Genomic DNA, 18,423 nt, shown 5'->3' with positions numbered 1-18,423 from the left:
CGAGAACCTTTGAGAGTGTTAAGGATGCTCACAGAACACAACATGTAAACGTTGTTTGTGATCATTTTGAATGTTGCATATCAGTGTTTCAAAGGCCAGTCCTGCAATTGGTAAGGAATAAAACACGATGAGGTGTGCTGATATACCAAAATAGTGCAAAGTCCTCTGTCCTGTAGACTCTCCAGTGGCAGAAAATGCACTGACTCTTACAAAGCGCTGACATAGAGACTCTTCCAGAAATGCTAAATAACCACCCCCATACAGCAGACTTCATCATATCATCATAAGATGACACACTTTTCTTTGTTAAATAGAAAATAAAGTTTAAATAGCAGATAAATTTTTTATCTGTTTATTGTTAGTGTTAGAGTATGTGAAGTGTCTGCCATAAAACTCATTGTGAATGAGTTGTTATAGAAACAGTAACCTGTTAGACTGAGCACATTAATATAAACCCTAAATCATTATTTGAATTATAGCTGGCAATACTATCAGAACTGCTGTTCAGTTCATTAACACCATCTGACCAACCAGATCTGAGAATCCAACTGCTGTGGTATAACAATAAACAATACACCGATCAGCCCTAACATTAAAACCCCAGACAGGTGAAGTGAATAACATTTGATTATCTCATTACAGTGTCACCTGTCAAGGGGTGGGATATATTATGCTGCAAGGGAACAGAAAGTTCTCGGAGTTGATGTGTTGTAAGCAGGAAAAATGGGCAAGCATAAGGATCTGAGCCACTTTGAAAAGGGCCAAATTGTGATGGCTAGATTACTGAGTCAGAGAATCTCCAAAACGGCAGGTCTTGTGGGGTGTTCCTGGTGTGCAGTGGTTCGTACCTACAAAAGTCGTCTAAGAAAGGACAACCGGTGCCCAAGGCTTGTTCATGTGCAAGGGGAGCGAAGGCTAGTTTGTCTGGTCCGATACCCCAGAAGAGCTACTGTAGCACAAGTTGCTGAAAAAGTTAATGCTGTCTTTGATAGAAAGGTATCACAAAGCAAGCTGCGAATGGGGCTGCGTAGCTGCAGACCGGTCCGAGTGCCCATGCTGACCCCTGTACACCGCTGAAAGCACCTGGGCATGTGCGCATCAGAACTGGACCATGGAGCAGTGGAAGAAGGTGGCCTGGTCTGATGAATCTTGTTTTCTTTTACATCACGTGGATGGCGGGGTCGTATGCATCGCTTACCTGGGGAAGAGATGACGCCAGGATGCACTATGGGAAGAAGGCAAGCCTACAGCAACAGTGTGATGAACAATTTGGGCAATGTTCTGCTGGGAAACTTGGGTCCTGGCATTCCTGTGGATATTCCTTTGACACGTACCAACTACCTAAACATCGCTGCAGACCAGGTACTGTACACCCCTTCCTAATGGCAGTGGTCTCGTTCAGCAGGATAATGCGCCCTGCCACACTGCAAAATATTGTTCAGGAATGCTTTGAGGAACATGACAAAGAGTTCAAGGTGTTGACTCCAAATTCCCCAGATCTCAATCCGATTGAACATCTGTGGGACGTGCTGGACAAACAAATCCGATCCATGAAGTCCCACCTCTCAACTTACCGGACTTAAAGGATCTGCTACTAATGTCTCGGTGTCAGATACCACAGCACACCTTCAGAGGTCTTGTGGAGTCCATGTCTCAATGGGTCAGAGTTGTTTTAGCGACATGAGGGGACCTATACAATATTAGGCAGGTGGTTTTAATATTATGGCTGATCGGTATATATTGTACAGCTGTACTTGTATTTGTTGGTGATGTACCTTAGTATGTGCCTTTTCAAAATCACAGACATGCTTTCGACCATATCCCTACTGTGCTTTTGTATCTGCTTGGGGAAAACTGGGGAATTCACTTGTGTCTTTCTGGGTTGTTTCCTTGAGAAATATCCTGTCGTTTGTTGTTGACGACTGGTTAAGACTGGACATTTTATCCTAATGAAGTCTAACCATATTTTCCTCTGAACATAAATAGAGCTCTCTTAGTCTATTTTCTGAGTGTTTCCAGTTTAGTTTTCTGATTTAAGCCTGTTGCATTTGTGTCATTTCTGACTGAACACCTTTCTCCAGTGGAGGGCACTGTTGATCCAGAGCAGTACCTCAGCAAGTTTGCACTGGTGGATAAAAACAGTATGCTGCGACGAACTCAGAGGAGGCAGAGATTAGAATTGAATAGAAATAAAATACATTAAATACAGCACAGCATAAAGCATTGAAATGTGCATAGTTATGTGCTGGCTATAAATGCATTCAACCATAGTACTAATAGAACACAGAGTGACTGAAACCTGCTTCGTATGTGGGCAAGAAATCCTCACCTTTGTGTGTTTTACTTCATTATTATCACACCCACTTTGCCGAAACTAACAACAAATGCATAGGAGCCCCAATGCTTTTATAAATACGATGTCAATCATAGACACATTAAAAAAAAAAACCCAAAACAAACACCCCCTCCCCTCCAAAATATGGTTGTGTAATGCAGATGGAAAATTTTTGGTGCCTGCCTGTTTTGCTTAGCTTTTTGTGCATCTGTGTGTGGATACTGCTATTGTGATTACTCATAAATTATGTGTGGGTGAATGTGTGTTTCTGCGTCCGAGGCACGAACGAGTCACCAGGGTGTGTTTCTCCTCCAGATGGAGGCTCCCGGGAGGAGGCGGGATCACACACACACACACACACACACACACACACACACACACACACACACACACACGTTACATGATACACGCTTTATTTCTCTCTCACTCACTTCGACCTTGCATAGACATGCAGAAATTAATTTCAAACATTTTTGTTGTCTCTTCCTGTTGGTGAGGACAATTTGTGAAACTTTGCAATACAGGTTGTTTTTTTTTCCCCCAGTACTGAATGTTATAAAATCAATCATGTTGACAGTCTGCAGCAGGGATGGGCAAAGTTTTTAGCTCAGGAACCACATTAGATTGTAAATATGTGGTTGGGGGGGGGTGACATTCACTATTTTCCTTTTAGATACGCACCATTAGGCTTATATGTACAATTGTGTCCAATATTCCTCATTAGTCCAATTTCTCCTAATTAACCCCATGAATACATACATACATACATACATACTGGAACCTAATAAATAAATACATGCATTCATACACTTACATACTGGAATCCCATAAATACATACATACATACATACATACTGGTTTTATTAGTCTTTATATTGTGCAAATTTTAAGGCATACAATATACATAAATGAGTATAATTATGGGAGATCTATTGCTTTTGCTGGTGAGTTTTGTCAGTAAAGCAGACATTTCAGTAAATCAAAACCAGTAACAAGAGACGTAGCCAAAACCTGAAACAATAGTAAAGTCCTAGGTATTTACAATCAGTTTTCACATCAAAACAAATACTTTTTGTTGTGTGTGTCTTTTCAATCTTAAGCGCATATATATAATATATATATTGGGGGGGGGGGGGTACATTTTGCCAACAAATATATTTTGTTGCATTTGTGACCTTTTATAAGTTTTAACACTTTCCCACTGTAGGGCTGCAGGCTGAAATTTATATCATATACTGATTAGATTATGAGAATACACTGCTCAGTAAAACATGAACATTGTGTATATAGTAGAGTTTCTAGCTAAAATCCATGAACATGCAGCACACAGCAGAAGCAGAATTAAAATAATATGCTCTGTGTGTCAGCTGCTCCGCTCTCTGCAAGCCATAAGCGTCCTGTGTGAAAGGATACTTTCAGGTGCTTTTAGGTTCTCGCATATTAAGTGTATGCTCTTAAATCACACTTATGTACCTAATGGAGGTATTGATTTACTGCAGAACAGTACACTGAACTGAATTACACCAGCTAGAGGGCCATAGTTTGCCCGTGCATGGTCCATGTTTGTAATCATAAGAGTGCTGTTCGTTTAATGTTTTACGTACATTTAGTAAACAGATGATATGTTGGCATCATTCAGGTCTCCTGAGTGCTTCTTCACAGTAGTCTGTGTTCGGGTACAGTACTCTCCGGTTCTAGTGGTCTCTGATGAGGACTGTAGCCCCTTGAGAAATAACACAGACTTCTAAAGGGGATCTTGCAGTGAATTTTTTGAGTATTTGAGTTTACTTCGTGTGGAGAGGGCCAGGCATGATTACATAGATGAATTCCTTCAGAGATTGGTCTAGAGCTCCTGAGATTGGTTTAATGTGAGATCTTTGTTTTGCCAAGATAGGAGCAGCCCTCAGGCACTGTGAGCATTGAAGCATAAGACTGCCTCTCGTTTAGCTGCTGATGCAAAGCCTCCTGGCTTTTCACTTCACTTGGAGCAGAAGCTTTTTGTAGTACTACAAACCATGGGTTCCCAACCTAAACAACGTATACCAAATCACAGTTCACAGTTTTAAAATGATTGTGATAGCACAACAGCTAAAAACCGGGTACGGTAAAAACTAACACATGCTTCCTCCGAGACATGCGCAACTCTGCCATGACACACGGCTGCTCATGTGTCATCGCGAGGTAGCTGAATGCCCTTGCAGAAGACATTAACTGACTGCTTATGCATAGATGAGCTCATAGACAACAACTACAAATGACAAATGTTTCATAAATCAACAGGGTAGAGTGTTCTGTCAAATCTTATCTTTCCCAACCAGCAGGTACGGCCAATTATGCTCGCTCGGCCATAGGTTGCTATGGCAATTTTTGGGATTTAAACCGACAGTCTTCTGATGATAGGGTGAGGGCTTATGATCGCGCTGCTCAGGAGCTAGCTCACATTATTGTTCACCGATTGTTGGAGGCAGGGTCTTTGTGTGTCACAGGGCATCCACGGGCTGCACTGAGATGAGTTTGGTGGAGACGATACAGATGGGTCTCCCACCACTGTTATGATTTCATGACACCTGTGCTCCATTGATCCATTCAGTTACAGCAAATGCATGCAAAAGAAAACGAAGCATACAGTAGGTTGTGCGATGATATTTTTCTATGCTTGCAATTTACCATAAAAAAAAAATCTCATTGAACAATGTAATCATCCAGAACCAGTAGCCTAAAAAAAGACAGGTAACTGAGCATCTCCATCATTTCAGGTCTAAAGAGAGTGGAGGAGGGAATAATATTATTACCAGCTGTGCAGTCAGGAACTGCTTGTTGGCAGCTGCAATAGCATAATGGTGTGGATTTTTAGGTGGTATATCAAACGATACATTTTTTAAATAATCCTTTTTCCGATTGTTCGTCTAACGTTCAAATTCCAGACATTTCTCACAGGTGATTTTTCTGCTTAAAGTATTTGCAAACATCTGAGCTCTGACTGGTGAAGCACTCGGTGTAGTTATTCACTTTCTAATGTTCGTTACCATTAACACTATTTGTAAAGTGTTAGATTTGACACTTTGTTGTATGTCCATTTAATCTCTTTCGGTTGAAGTTTTTGTTCTTTTTGTCTTTCTCGTTTTGACCACTTTCAGCTGAAATATTTTGGTGACATCCAAACATGATGTACTTGTCTAATACTTAACTAAGTCAAATATACAGGTGCATCTAAAAAATTAGAATATCATGGAAAAGTTCTTTATTTTCCATAATTTAATTAAAAAAGTGGAATCTTCATATCTTTTAGATTCATTACACATAAAGTGAAATAATAATCTTGATGATTATGGCTTACAGCTCACAGAAATCAAAAATCCAGTATCTCAAAATATTAAAATAAAGAATTTATGATACAGAAATGTCGACATTCTGAAAGTATGGTAATTTATGCACTCAGTACTTGGTCGGGGCTTTAATCCTTTTGCATGAATTACTGCATCAGTGCGGCGTGGCATGGAAGCAATCAGTCTGTGGCACTGCTGAGGTGTTCTGGAAGCCCAGGTTGCTTTGATAGCGGCCTTCAGCTCGTCTGTATTGTCGGGTCTGGTGTCTCTCATAGATTCTCTGATACCATGAGCAAACCAGTTACTAGTAGTTTTGGCACTGTGAGCAGGTACCAAGTCCTGCTGGAAAAGGAAATCAGCATCTCCATAAAGCTCGTCAGCAGATGGAAGCATGAAGTATCTAAAATCTCCTGGTAGACGCTGCATTGACTCTCGATTTGAGAAAACACAGTGGACCAACACCAGCAGATGACGTGGCACCCCAAATCATCACTGACTGTGGAAACGTCACACTGGACTTCAAGCAGCTTGGATTCTGTGTCTCTCCACTCTTCCTCCAGACTCTGGGACCTTGATTTCCAAAGGAAATGCAAAATTTACTTTCATCTTCCCCGTGATTGTGGTTGTGTACTGAACCAGACTGAGATTAAAGGCTCATTAAACCTTTGCAGGTGTTTTGAGTTAATTATCTGATTAGAGTCTTCTCAGGTCGACATTTCTGTATTATAAATTCTTTATTCTAATATTTTGAGATACTGGATTTTTGATTTCCATGAGCTGTAAGCCGTAATCATCAAGATCAAAACCAAAAAAGGCATGGAATATTTCACTTTATGTGTAATGAATATAGAATATATGAAAGTTTTTAAATTAAATTATGGAAAAATGAACTTTTTGCACCTGTACATTGATGGATTTTGTTCAATAAAAATTTGTCATTCATCTTGACAGAAAGTGATAGCTTTCTCACTGCTGCATTATGACCTGGTACCAAACAACCCACAGCCCAAGTACCAGTGCGTCGCCCAGTGGTTTGGAACCTCTGCATTAAATGAAAGCCTAGCAGTCTCTTCAGTCCTGCTGATTTATGATGATAATTTTCCATACCTGAAAACAAACCATCATTGTTTTACCTGGACAATTAGGTAGCTGTTATTTCCTGTTATTTTTAATTCTGTAATTTTTGGGAGAACTGTCTCCTGGCAAAATAAGGCCTCTGAACAAAAGTGTTTAGTAAGGACTCATTATCCCTCAGTCAGTGTTCACAGGTAGTCGGTTGTTAAACTGAAATTGCTGGTGTAACCCTCTCGCTGTGCAGTGTTATAAATGTCTTCCCCTTTCATGTCACCTTCACTTAAAAGAAATTAATGTCTGGCTGGTATTTTAAGCTCCACAAAGTTCTCTTTATTATTTCTGTGGTGCTATAGAAATGAAAATGTCAGTAGTCTGGAACACTATCCATTAATGAAAAGAGTAGCGGTCTGCACGGGACACTGAAATTCACTGAATATATCTTCTTATTGTTTTTTGAGAAATTGAGCATGACTCCCTGTGAGGGAGAAAATTGTGATGCTATAGTCATGTTTTATTCTGGTTCTCTTTTCTTTTAAAATGATTCTGCTCCTGTAGCTGAACTACGTCAAGCTATTGTGGCCATGATGAACAGGAAGGATGAGCTCACTGAGCAGAATACGTGAGTGGTTGTTTTTTTTTTTTTTTACCGGTTTTGACTGAACAGCTAAGATTCCCTTTGCATATATACCTCTTGTGATGTACACATCTTATGTATAATTAACCCTTTATTGTAAATGTCATACTAGTGGCTGTTAATGGACAGATAAAGTAAAAGTGCACACAGACAGGTCTATCACTATCTTAGCTTTTTTGTTTGTGTGAGCTACTGTGAAATGAACATATGCTGCTGGATATCTCTCTGTGTGTGTGTGTGGATTGCTGCAGGGCTCTACGCAGTCTGCTGGACGGAGAGATGGAACACTCAGCTGGGCTGCGGCTCGAGGTTGACAGTCTAAAGAAGAAGCTGGCTGACTTGGAGGAGAGACACACTGCCAAAGTACAGGCCCTTGGGAGGTAGAGGCACTTTTGTTTTAGACTTTCAGTTCCATGCATAATGGCCACTAAGAATGTCCTGGTTCCTGATGTTTTAAAGTAGCTACGAAACTTTTAATGCATTTGACCAAAATCAGTGTAGCTCCAAACAAATCGGATTATACTGTATGTGCATTTTTGTGCCGATGCAGATCATTCAAGCATAAATTTACCCCATGGTAAAACAGAACAGTTGTGGGGCTCTGAAATCTACAAGACAATCACAATGACTAAACAGAGCTGGCTGGAGACTAATCAGTTTGGAGTCATTCATATAGAGCTTTTAATGATGTTTGAACTATTAGGTTATTTTTTGCACCTGTTACTAAGTCTAGGATACATGTGCATAGAATGCAAAAAAAAAAAATGTCAGGCAGAGAGTGAAAAGATTGTATTCTTCTTAAACCAGTGGTCAACACAGGGGAAGATATTTGACGATGAGCAGAATTCGAATAATGACACTGGCAAGGCTTAGCAAGAAATGACGATTGGGGGAGAAAAAAAATCATTGAAAAAGGTCATGGTAAACAGGTGATCTAAATGAATGGTTACTAAAGCCCCATGTGCATGATAACCACAGTCACACTGTTCTTCTGCATTTTTTTTGAGATACAGGTGCATGTATGTATATATATATAAAAAATTTGAATATCATGGAAAAGTTCATTTATTTTCCATAATTTAATTCAAAAATTGGAACTTTCATATAGTCTAGATTCATTACACATAAATTGAAATATTTCAAACCTTTTTTTGTTTGTTTTAATCTTGATGATTTCGGCTTACAGCTCATGGAAATCAAAAATCCAATATCTCAAACTATTACAATAAAGAATTTATAATACAGAAATGGGGACCTAAGAAGAGCTCTAATCAGCTCTAATCAGTTACTGATCAGTAACTAATCTAATCAGTAAATGTAACTCTAAGAGCTCTGATCAAAGAGCTCTAATTTAACTCAAAACACCTGCAAAGGTTTCCTGAGCCTTTAATCTCAGTCTGGTTCAGTACACAACCACAATCACGGGGAAGATGAAAGTAAATTTTGCATTTCCTTTGGAAATCAAGGTCCCAGAGTCTGGAGGAAGAGTGGAGAGACACAGAATCCAAGCTGCTTGAAGTCCAGTGTGATGTTTCCACAGTCAGTGATGATTTGGGGTGCCACGTCATCTGCTGGTGTTGGTCCACTGTGTTTTCTCAAATCGAGAGTCAATGCAGCGTCTACCAGGAGATTTTAGATACTTCATGCTTCCATCTGCTGACGAGCTTTATGGAGATGCTGATTTCCTTTTCCAGCAGGACTTGGTACCTGCTCACAGTGCCAAAACTACTAGTAACTGGTTTACTGAGCATGGTATTACTGTGCTTGATTGGCCAGCCAACTCACCTGACCTGAATCCCACAGAGAATCTACGAGAGACACCAGACCCAACAATACAGACGAGCTGAAGGCCGCTATCAAAGCAACCTGTGCTTCCAGAACACCTCAGCAGTGCCACAGGCTGATTGCTTCCATGCCACGCCGCAGTGATGCAGTAATTCATGCAAAAGGATCTCCGACCAAGTACTGAGTGCATAAATTAACATACTTTTCAGAAGGTCGACATTTCTGTATTATAAATTCTTTATTCTAATATTTTGAGATACTAGATTTTTGATTTCCATGAGCTGTAAGCCATAATCATCAAGATCAAAACAAAAAAAAGGCATGGAATATTTCACTTTATGTGTAATGAATATAGAATATATGAAAGTTCCACTTTTCAAATTAAATTAACGGGAAAAAAATAACTTTTTAAGATGATGCAGCGGTGGAAACAAAACCCCGAACCCTGGAAGTTTGAGGTGCGAGGCATGCGTGACCATAGTCCAAATCGTTATAAGAAGATTGGAATTAATCAGCTCTTTCTATATAATAAATTATTTATAAAATTGTACTGTGTACTACCATACTTGGTAAAAAAAAAAAAAAAAAAATTCCTTCCCATTCATTTCCCTGCTTCCTGCAGGAACGTGGGTGACTTAAGCTTGTCTTATTTTGGCTTCCTCGGTCTCAGTTTTTAGACTCTGAGGCAGAAGGAGCAGTGAAGTCAATCAAAGTGTCTGACTCAAATGAAACCCTGCCAAGTCGATAGAGACTAAAAATAAGGGGGCAGCTTGGCCGGCTGCTTAGTGAGAGATCTTTGGATCTGCGCACTCTTGATTCAATCGAGCACAGTGGGCAGTGCTTAAGACGTGGGGCTGTGCTCAGTGCCAGGTCGACACGCTCACGCACTCGCACCTCCTCAGCCAAAATGCTGCCTGCTCTGCTGTGACGCTGAACACCGTGGTATAGGAAACCGGCCAATGCAGAGCAGGCGGTTTGGGCAAAAAACGTGATCATGGCGTGGGTAGGTGGTCTCGGTCTCGGTCTGTGGCAGAAAGACTAAATTCACTTGACTGTTTCTACTACAGTTGTGCTTTTATTATCAGTGAGACGTGTTGATTGTGCTGGCATTTCATTAGCTTTAGAGTAATGTCGTTTCACATCGACAACACACAGAGTATGAACATGAACGATTTTATTCAGCACAGTAGGAAGGCTTCTGCAGGGAGCAGGAGGCAGGATTGGCAGGATTTACAATAAAAGTGTCATGTCAAAGAAAACCACGTTCGCTTTCATGTCATTGATGCCTGTTCCTCACCTGTCTAATAGATCAAACCAAAGACTCATTCATAATATCTCGCAATGTAGTAATAATGTCTCTCACACGTCAATTGTGAGTGTTTCATCATTCTCTCAAGCTGTTCAGCGGTGTACGGGGCATAATGCTGGCAGCATAGTATTGTTCAATATTTGGCTTGCTAGTATTTTACATACTGACGGTGGATGAAGAGTGGCTGATGCTCGTCTTGTACCCCATTTCATTCCAAATTTAGTTGTTGCTTGTAACCACCAACTAGATAAGCTTCAAGAAACTAGTCTCCACATCTTTTTGAATGGATGTGCTCCTGTAAATCCCGTTCAGCTGCATTGAAGGCAGGAAACACATCCAATCTGAACTCCATCTCCTTGCCATAATCACCTCTCCCCTTTATTAACCTGTGTGGAGGACACTGTCATATTGTGTCTCACTTTTTTCTTCTCCTTTCATCTCCCTGCTGTTGGGAGATGTAGGTACATATAGGTCTTCTAAACCTTTCTGTGATCCTGTTTCTCTGAAGGCTTTATGTCGTGGCAGGGTTGCTTGCTGATGTCTCTCCTGATGTGAAATGATGACCACGGCTCATTTAGACTGTTCTGCATTCCCCAACTATGTGGTGATGGAAATGTCTGTGAAAATGTGCTTTGAAGGTCATTTTTAATTTGTTGAACATTTTGGAATCGGGCTGTTGATTGTTCTTTTCCGTTTTCGAAAACGCTCAGTAGTGAAAGTTCGTTTTGAATATGTGTGCCTTGCCACCTGTGTCATGCTGTGTAAATGGTAGGAACTGTGATGGTAAGCCCCAGGAAGCTCACCAAATCACTTCATTTTTTATTGATAAAAAAGGTCAGGTCTGACAGTTAGAAAATGAGACGCTAATTACACAGCTGAACTTTGTGTGGGTTTAACTACTACCATGGGAACATCGAGCAATATGTTTTAATAAGATGAACAATTTCCTCATTACATTGAAAATTACTATAATCTATTAAATAAAAACTATGATAAAGGACAAATGTAATGTTCATGGATTTATAAAATGGAATAATACACTGTACTTCCTTTCATAAGTATGCCAGTTGTACTGTATGTATTGCCTACTATAGACTAAGCGAGTTTATGCAACTCTCACTCTCCAATCTCCTCCATACATGTGTTTGTTTGACACACACACACTTTGTCCCATGCTGCATCACATCCCAGCTTAACACACTCGGAGGAAAGCGCTGTCTGTACTGTTCTGCATGCATGAGCTCATGGACACACGCAACTGGCTGATGTCACTGTGATGACCGGGACCAGAGTTTATGCACGGCTGTTGGCTGACGGCCGTGGATAGCTGCGACATCACCGGGATTCAATCTCACAGTCTCCACACAATACCGCAAACGTTTATCCGCGCCCTAATTTTTGCCCCTTCCCTTATTGTATGATCTACCCCCTAAAACTGGAAAGTGGTGCTTATTAAATAACCCATCTTCCTTACGGTCAACTCTTGCCTGACTGCAAAATCCTCGTTAGAGATGTCAGCACTCGTGTGGCGTATTCATTTCTATAATATAACATCGATGGCGTGCGCGAACTCTGAGGCTAGCCCAGCACGGACAATGGAAAAGATCAATGTGGCACACGTGAGGGGTGGAGAGCTTTCCACAGAAGACCTGCCATTTATTAGCTTTAATTAAATCACACTGGGATTGTGCACAGATTGCTGGCTCCCAATAACCACACTGGCCCATCTGAACGCCTCAGGAAATCCTCCATTCCACTGGCTATTCGAGGCCTTAAAATATGGTGCGATAAGAACTGAAAGGGGCCGTCGGCAAGAATAGGAAAGCTTCTTTTCACAGCCTCGCAGCCTGAATTGATTATGATTGATTTTTTCCAAACCAGCAGAATCAGTCAAGCTGAGTATAAGCACACACACACACACATACACACACACACACAAGTCAGAGCCCTTCCAGCTCTGGAAAGTTACTCACCAACAGCTGTGAAGCTCTTCCAAGAATTGAATCAGGTTTTTATTAGGCATGGTGGCTGAGCGCCATTTGCTGGTTCCATATGCTGTAGACATTTTTAGATATTTGATACCTAATATGTTGTGGTAATTCCTCTTGATCACGTTATTCATTCATTTATAATAGATGTTTACCTTACAAGCTCTGACAGAGATTTGTTTATTCTGTTTGGTAATTGTTATTAGCGGTCTAGAGGTTCGAGCTGTTTTATGAGCTCTCCTAAAGGGAAAAACCTCAAATTGATGGGGCAAACTGGGCACACGTCGCATGGCTGAGTCAGATGCGGAACTTCTGTCTGTTTTGCAGGGAAAATGAGGTGCTGAAGGTCCAGTTGAAGAAATATGTGGGTGCTGTCCAAATGCTGAAGAGAGAAGGCAACCAGAGCAATGACTGTAAGTCTTAATTCATACACTCGAGTAGAACTTTTCATGGAAAACTTCTCCAGAAATGGCTGACATCTCAAAGCAGCATAGCTCTCGCTCAAGTTCGTTCCCACAACAGAGGAAGAGGAGGAAATTTCTTTGTCATTAGCCTAGTTTCAGGGCAGGCAAACTTTTTAACTTGTCCTTAGGGCTTTTTTTAATAAAAGTTAGTTTGCCGGAGGATGAAAACCTGCTGTGCAAAGAGTATTCCATTTAAGAGGGCTTTATCAAAAGCCAAACAAGGCTGACATCAGAGACATAAAGGGGAAAATAGTTGCTAATCACGGTTGGGAGAAAATGTAGCTAATTTGTGGAGCAATTGTGGAATGAGTATCCTCGGGCAGTATTTGACCACCTCCGCAGGCTCCGGAGGATTGGAACACATTGGTGTATTTGCCTAGTAAAGCTTTTGTCTTACCGAGATAGAATGCTTTATTATTTCTGTGACCATGCATAACTCAAAACATTGGGGTTTGAACCATTTAAAAAAGCTTTGGATGTGAGTTTGTTTTGCAAAGTGCTTTTTTTTTTTTTTTTTGGCTTTTAGCACATCAGTAGATCCACTTAACGGTATGTTGTGCATACTTCTATAAAATGGTGACAAAACTCTTGTGATTATAAATTTTGTTGCTCTAATTGGCCTGATGTGCATCTGTCCATTGCAGTCACAGCCTGATTTTTCTCGTCATCGCCTCTGTGCACAACAGAGTTGGGTGTGTATGTGTGTGTCACTATGTGAGAATGTGTGGTCCCAGAGGGAAGTGAGCCGGAGACAAGCCCCAGTCAGATGCCTAATAATGACCTTTTATCCAGCCACCACATGCTGTGTACACCACCCCCGTGGGCCCACTGTAGAATATGGCAGGCAGTCTGTGCACTGAGCAGCACTCTTGATGTAAATTTCCCAATTTGCCTCACCGCTGCCATGTGTTTTCTCTGCTGCCCTTCTCTGTTCTTGCAGTGGCTGGGCTCTCCTATCTGCACATAAACGATCTCCCTTCATGTCTGCTGCACTGTACTAATGATGCACCTTGCTACACACCTGCTTTAATGATGAGTAAAAAACATGACCATGAACACCAAATTGACATACAAGCTTAAATAAAGCCTCCCCCCCACATCCTGTCAGTGTGTTTCAACCTCAGGTGCAGCTGTTTGGACCTTTTTTTTTTTTTTTTTTTTTTTCTTTTCTTTTTTTAACAATTCTATGCACCTGATATCAACTCCCATGACATGTTTTGTACATCACTCTTGTCTGCTCAGAATCAAGCACGGTCACATCTCATTTAGATCACACCCACTGCTGAATAAATGCTTTGCTAAAAAAAAACAACCGCATGACCGACGGCTGAACGGAGGAACGCGTTATCAAATTTCCCCGTTTTGATCGTTGTAAATAGGTGTAAATGTGCATTGCTAAGTGGCCGATCAGTTGTCGAGTGCCAGAAGGAACTGTCATCTGGTTGGGGAGGGGGTGTGTGTGTTTGTGTTTGAACAGCTGGCCTCCTCTGTACAGTTATCCAGGTTCGGAGGGGCCACTTGCTAGATGCAAAAACCTAAGAGGAAACCTTTCTTCAGCATATGTAGGCAGTAGGATATAGTGGAAATAACTGTATAATAATAATAATAATAATAATAATAATAATAATAATAATTTGTATATTGTTTCCAAAGTCTGTGCTTTAACAGTTTTTATGATAAAGCCAATTAGTGAAGTAATCTACATTTATTAAGTTATTTTAAAGCCAATAAAAATTAGAAAACTTAAAATTTTTTTAGGGTGAATTTTTCCCACCTTTTTCACCCCAGATGCTTATGCTACATCACAGGGCTGCATAACACACTTGGAGGAAAGCACAATCCCCCCTCTTGAGCATACATGAGTTCATAGGCTAGTGTCACTGTGATTGACAGGGGAGAGAGAGTTTTCCATCCCTTCCACCCAGTCAACATGGCAGTCCATACAGGATTTCGCTGAGGTTTTTGTGATTGTTGCGGACAAAAATGCTTGATTTTGCCGCAGCCTTTTTTCAGTATTTGCGAGTTTTCTGTGTTTTTTTTCTTTTCTTTTTTTTCTCTTGGAAAACTACTTGAATTGGCGGAGTTGCAGTTGTACGAAATTGTCTTTCACAGTGATGTTTGTTGGTAAAAGAGACCATTTAGCTGTACTCGTGTTTGATGTACGTGAATAGAAGAGGGCTTTGGAAAATCTATGGTAAGAAATGTTGCGGAGTTTGCTTGATTTTGCATTCATTTCTGCGATCGCGCAATCCTGGAGGGACTGACATGGCCTTTGCTCCCTAGACTCCAAGCTACAGTTGGGTGAGGCATTGCCGTGATCCGAACACGTGATCTGCCGATGATAAGGCACTTTTCTGGTTTCAGGCCAGGTTAAACAAGTTTGTTTGTAATCTAGCTTTTCAAAACGTGCGTAGTGCTAATGTTTATCAGATTATTGTTTAATTCCATATTGTAGGGGCAGGATATGGAAAACATTTACCATTTACGGGATGAGTAGAGCGCTTGTGACGGCGTATACTGCTTTTAGAGACGAGCAAAACCATTTACGTTTTGAAGCAGGACTTACCTTAAGCAGAACTCTGGGCAGTGTAAGGGAAAAAGCTGAGGGTCGATCTGAGAGTCATTAACTGACATCAGATTTGGTTCTTTTATTTATTTATTTTCCCAGCCAAAGCAGCTTGTTTTTTTTAGACCTGACTGAATGTGATAAAGATGATTTCAGTCTGTTTAACACACTAAATTAACAAATAATGAAGCCATTTATGTTCCTCCAGACCTTAATAGCAATCATTTCTTACATCACAACATCCAGTTGTGCTTTTCTCTGGTGTGGTTAAATAAATTCTCTCTCCACACAGTCTTCCAAATGATAAGTGAATGGAAAAGATCCGCTTTTCTAGATATACCCGAAATGGTCCATGATCCTAGACAAGAAAAAATGAACCCGGCACTCATCTCACCGCTGACGGCCACGCTTAATGAATCAACGGAGACCATTATTTACCGGCCCAGCTGGGGGGGGAAAAAAGCATTAATAATTTCATCCTTCAAATTCATTACACGCTGGCTCATATTTCCTTATCGCCGCCGTCCTGTTTAGGGTAACCGGTTTGTACCGGCTCTTGAGTTCTGGCTCAGAGGTGCGGATGAGTGTGTGGCTATGTGTGGGGGGGAAATGTAGGTTATAGTGTTTACTTTGACTAATAAGGACCCCTGGCGAGCACGAAGGAGGCTGTTCTTTATTTAACAGAAGAGGTGTGTAGCAGAGAGGAGGTGAGAGAGCGTGCCTGCAGGGCCAGGTGGCCCGCCGTCTGGGGGAGAGCGTCCTCATCACCTGTTAACCAGCAATGTTAATTAACATTTTAATTATCACCTGTGGGTTAAAGTGGGATTTGGCTGCCTCAACGCTGGTGTTGTCAGTTATTGCTCTTGCCCTGTAGATGGGTCCGGTGCTCAAGCTGAGCTCTCAGGAGGAGCACCTGGACTGAACTGTCCAGCTCTCGCTGCCTGCGGTTATTTTTCATTCCCTCTGTCAATCCTCCAACGCCTACACAGGTGCTGCCCTATAGCTATGCATTAACCTCCGGTCTCCAAGCTCTTCAGCTCACTTGACATCAGTCACAGTGTGACTGCGGCCCTCGATTTCCGATTCAGCCTTTGCTCCGGCGCGGGGAAATTTACAGAAAGATGATGGAGAAAATAAGACAGAGCGGCAAGGGCGTAGGAAGAATGAATTCTGTCTCCCCCAGTATTACCCAGGAGACCTGATCCCATGAATTATCAGTGATTTAACGCATAACTGATTTGCCTGATAAATCCTGAACTTCAAAATGAAAATCCAGCATGAAGAACAAGATAAATAATGAGACGCTCTTTGTCATTGCCTTTTGTTAGCAAGATCTTTCTGGAAGTCATGTCCTCCATCTCACTTTGAGCCTCGTGGAATATCTTTGGGGAGCGGGTGGAAAAGTCGAACGAGTGCAGCAGCTGCCTGCCTTGTGTGCCTGCCGTTTATCTGATGTTATTTAGATGAAGGAGGACTTTAGCGGCTTACTGCATGCTGAGGACCTCTGATGATTCTCAGCAGGTGAGTAGGCAGATGCTCAGTGGAGGGACAGCTTCATGCTGCCTCTCTAATCAAAGAGCTGCTGCTCGCACGTTCTGCTCGTCCTCGTTCTCTGCTATTGACTCCTTTATGGCAGGTATAAAGCCCACAATAGGAGACCCTTGAGATGCTCTTAAACCCCCCCTTTGTTAAATCAGGCTAATAGGCCTGCTGAGATGCGTGTAAAGGTTACTAACTACATTGTTTCTTGTTAACCTGAAGTAGACATGGTGATAGAGGTGATCGTCACTTGCAGGTGTTTTATTATTAACCATTATTAATGCTTCTTTAGTTTAGATATTTTGAACAGAAGTGCAGAAGTTGTTTATTTCAAATTATTTTATTTATTTGATTTGATTTTATTTGCTTTGTCTACAGTCGCCATAGGGCTGAAAGAAATTTAATGTCAGTATAGCACATATACGCTGCTGTAAGTAGTTTATAAAGATCACTTAAAAAAAAAAAACATTTTTATTTCAAGATAGAGATGACTAAAACAGATCAATAAAATAGATTGGTTTGTGCACAGTCAGGAAATGATGCTTTAACTTGATGGGATATGGGATAGTTAATGAAGTAAAGCTTTAACTTGATAGCGTATTCACTGGGATTGCAGAGAATCTGTGGATCTAGCATTGCTGACAACACTGAAGAATACCACCAAAATGGGATCAAGTAAGAGGCAAGAAGAGTGGACAGCAGTCTGGCTTTTCCAGGCCTGAGGGACCGAATGAATGGCTTTAAAACTGCAGCTCAGTTTACTTGGTACTGGTTCTGGTGTAATTTCCTAATCTTTGAACATTGAACATTCTTCAGTATGTGCATGTAGAGACCTATAGAGTCATGAAAACAACCACGTCTGAATCACAGACCGTAGGTTATGGATGTGAACTTATGATCCAACCAGGCAGTTGCACCCCTTGTTGATTCTTCAAATTCAACCAACATAATCATTGCTATGTTTCTTAATCGGAATTCAGGTGAGTAACTGCTTTTGTGGAACAAAAACATGCTACTCTGTTTCCTTTTCTTCCTCACCAAAGCGCTGTGTATGTGCTTGACTTTGAGGACGGTTTGGATGGAAAGAAAGGATGAATTTTTTTGGTAGCTAAGTCTGGCAAAAGTAGCAAGTACAGACTTTACTTGGAGGAGCTTTAAGCGTGGTGATATACGGAGTAGTGCGCATCAGAGTTTTGCTTTTGGATTATGTGTCGTGTAAATAAAAATTCTACACACCCCTGTACAGGTTTTTGAGATGTAAAAAAATTGAACAAAGATAAATCATGTCCGATCATTTTCTACATTTTAATGTGATATACCATCCAACAAAATTCAAGTGAAAAACAAACTGAACCTTAAAAAAAAAAGTAAAAACTTAAAATAACCTGGTGCATAAGTATGCA

At 40.9% G+C, this 18,423-nt stretch overlaps 1 protein-coding gene across 3 annotated transcripts in view; it reads left to right on the top strand.

Annotated features, from left to right (window-relative positions):
* snx29 (sorting nexin 29) overlaps nt 1-18,423 on the top strand; it is a 112,396-nt gene that overhangs the window by 10,585 nt on the left and 83,388 nt on the right. For all 3 annotated transcript variants that reach the window (XM_047159419.2, XM_017483905.3, XM_047159418.2), the window contains exons 12-14: nt 7,291-7,354; nt 7,621-7,749; nt 12,779-12,864. In XM_047159419.2, coding sequence (XP_047015375.1) covers nt 7,291-7,354; nt 7,621-7,749; nt 12,779-12,864 — 279 coding nt within the window. The remainder of the gene's footprint in view (nt 1-7,290; nt 7,355-7,620; nt 7,750-12,778; nt 12,865-18,423) is intronic.

This window comes from Ictalurus punctatus, chromosome 13, assembly GCF_001660625.3.
Source record: "Ictalurus punctatus breed USDA103 chromosome 13, Coco_2.0, whole genome shotgun sequence".
In the NCBI taxonomy this organism is placed as follows: Eukaryota; Metazoa; Chordata; class Actinopteri; order Siluriformes; family Ictaluridae; genus Ictalurus; species Ictalurus punctatus.
The sequence above is the reverse complement of the archived record's forward strand: the minus strand, read 5'-3'. Positions and strand labels throughout refer to the sequence as shown.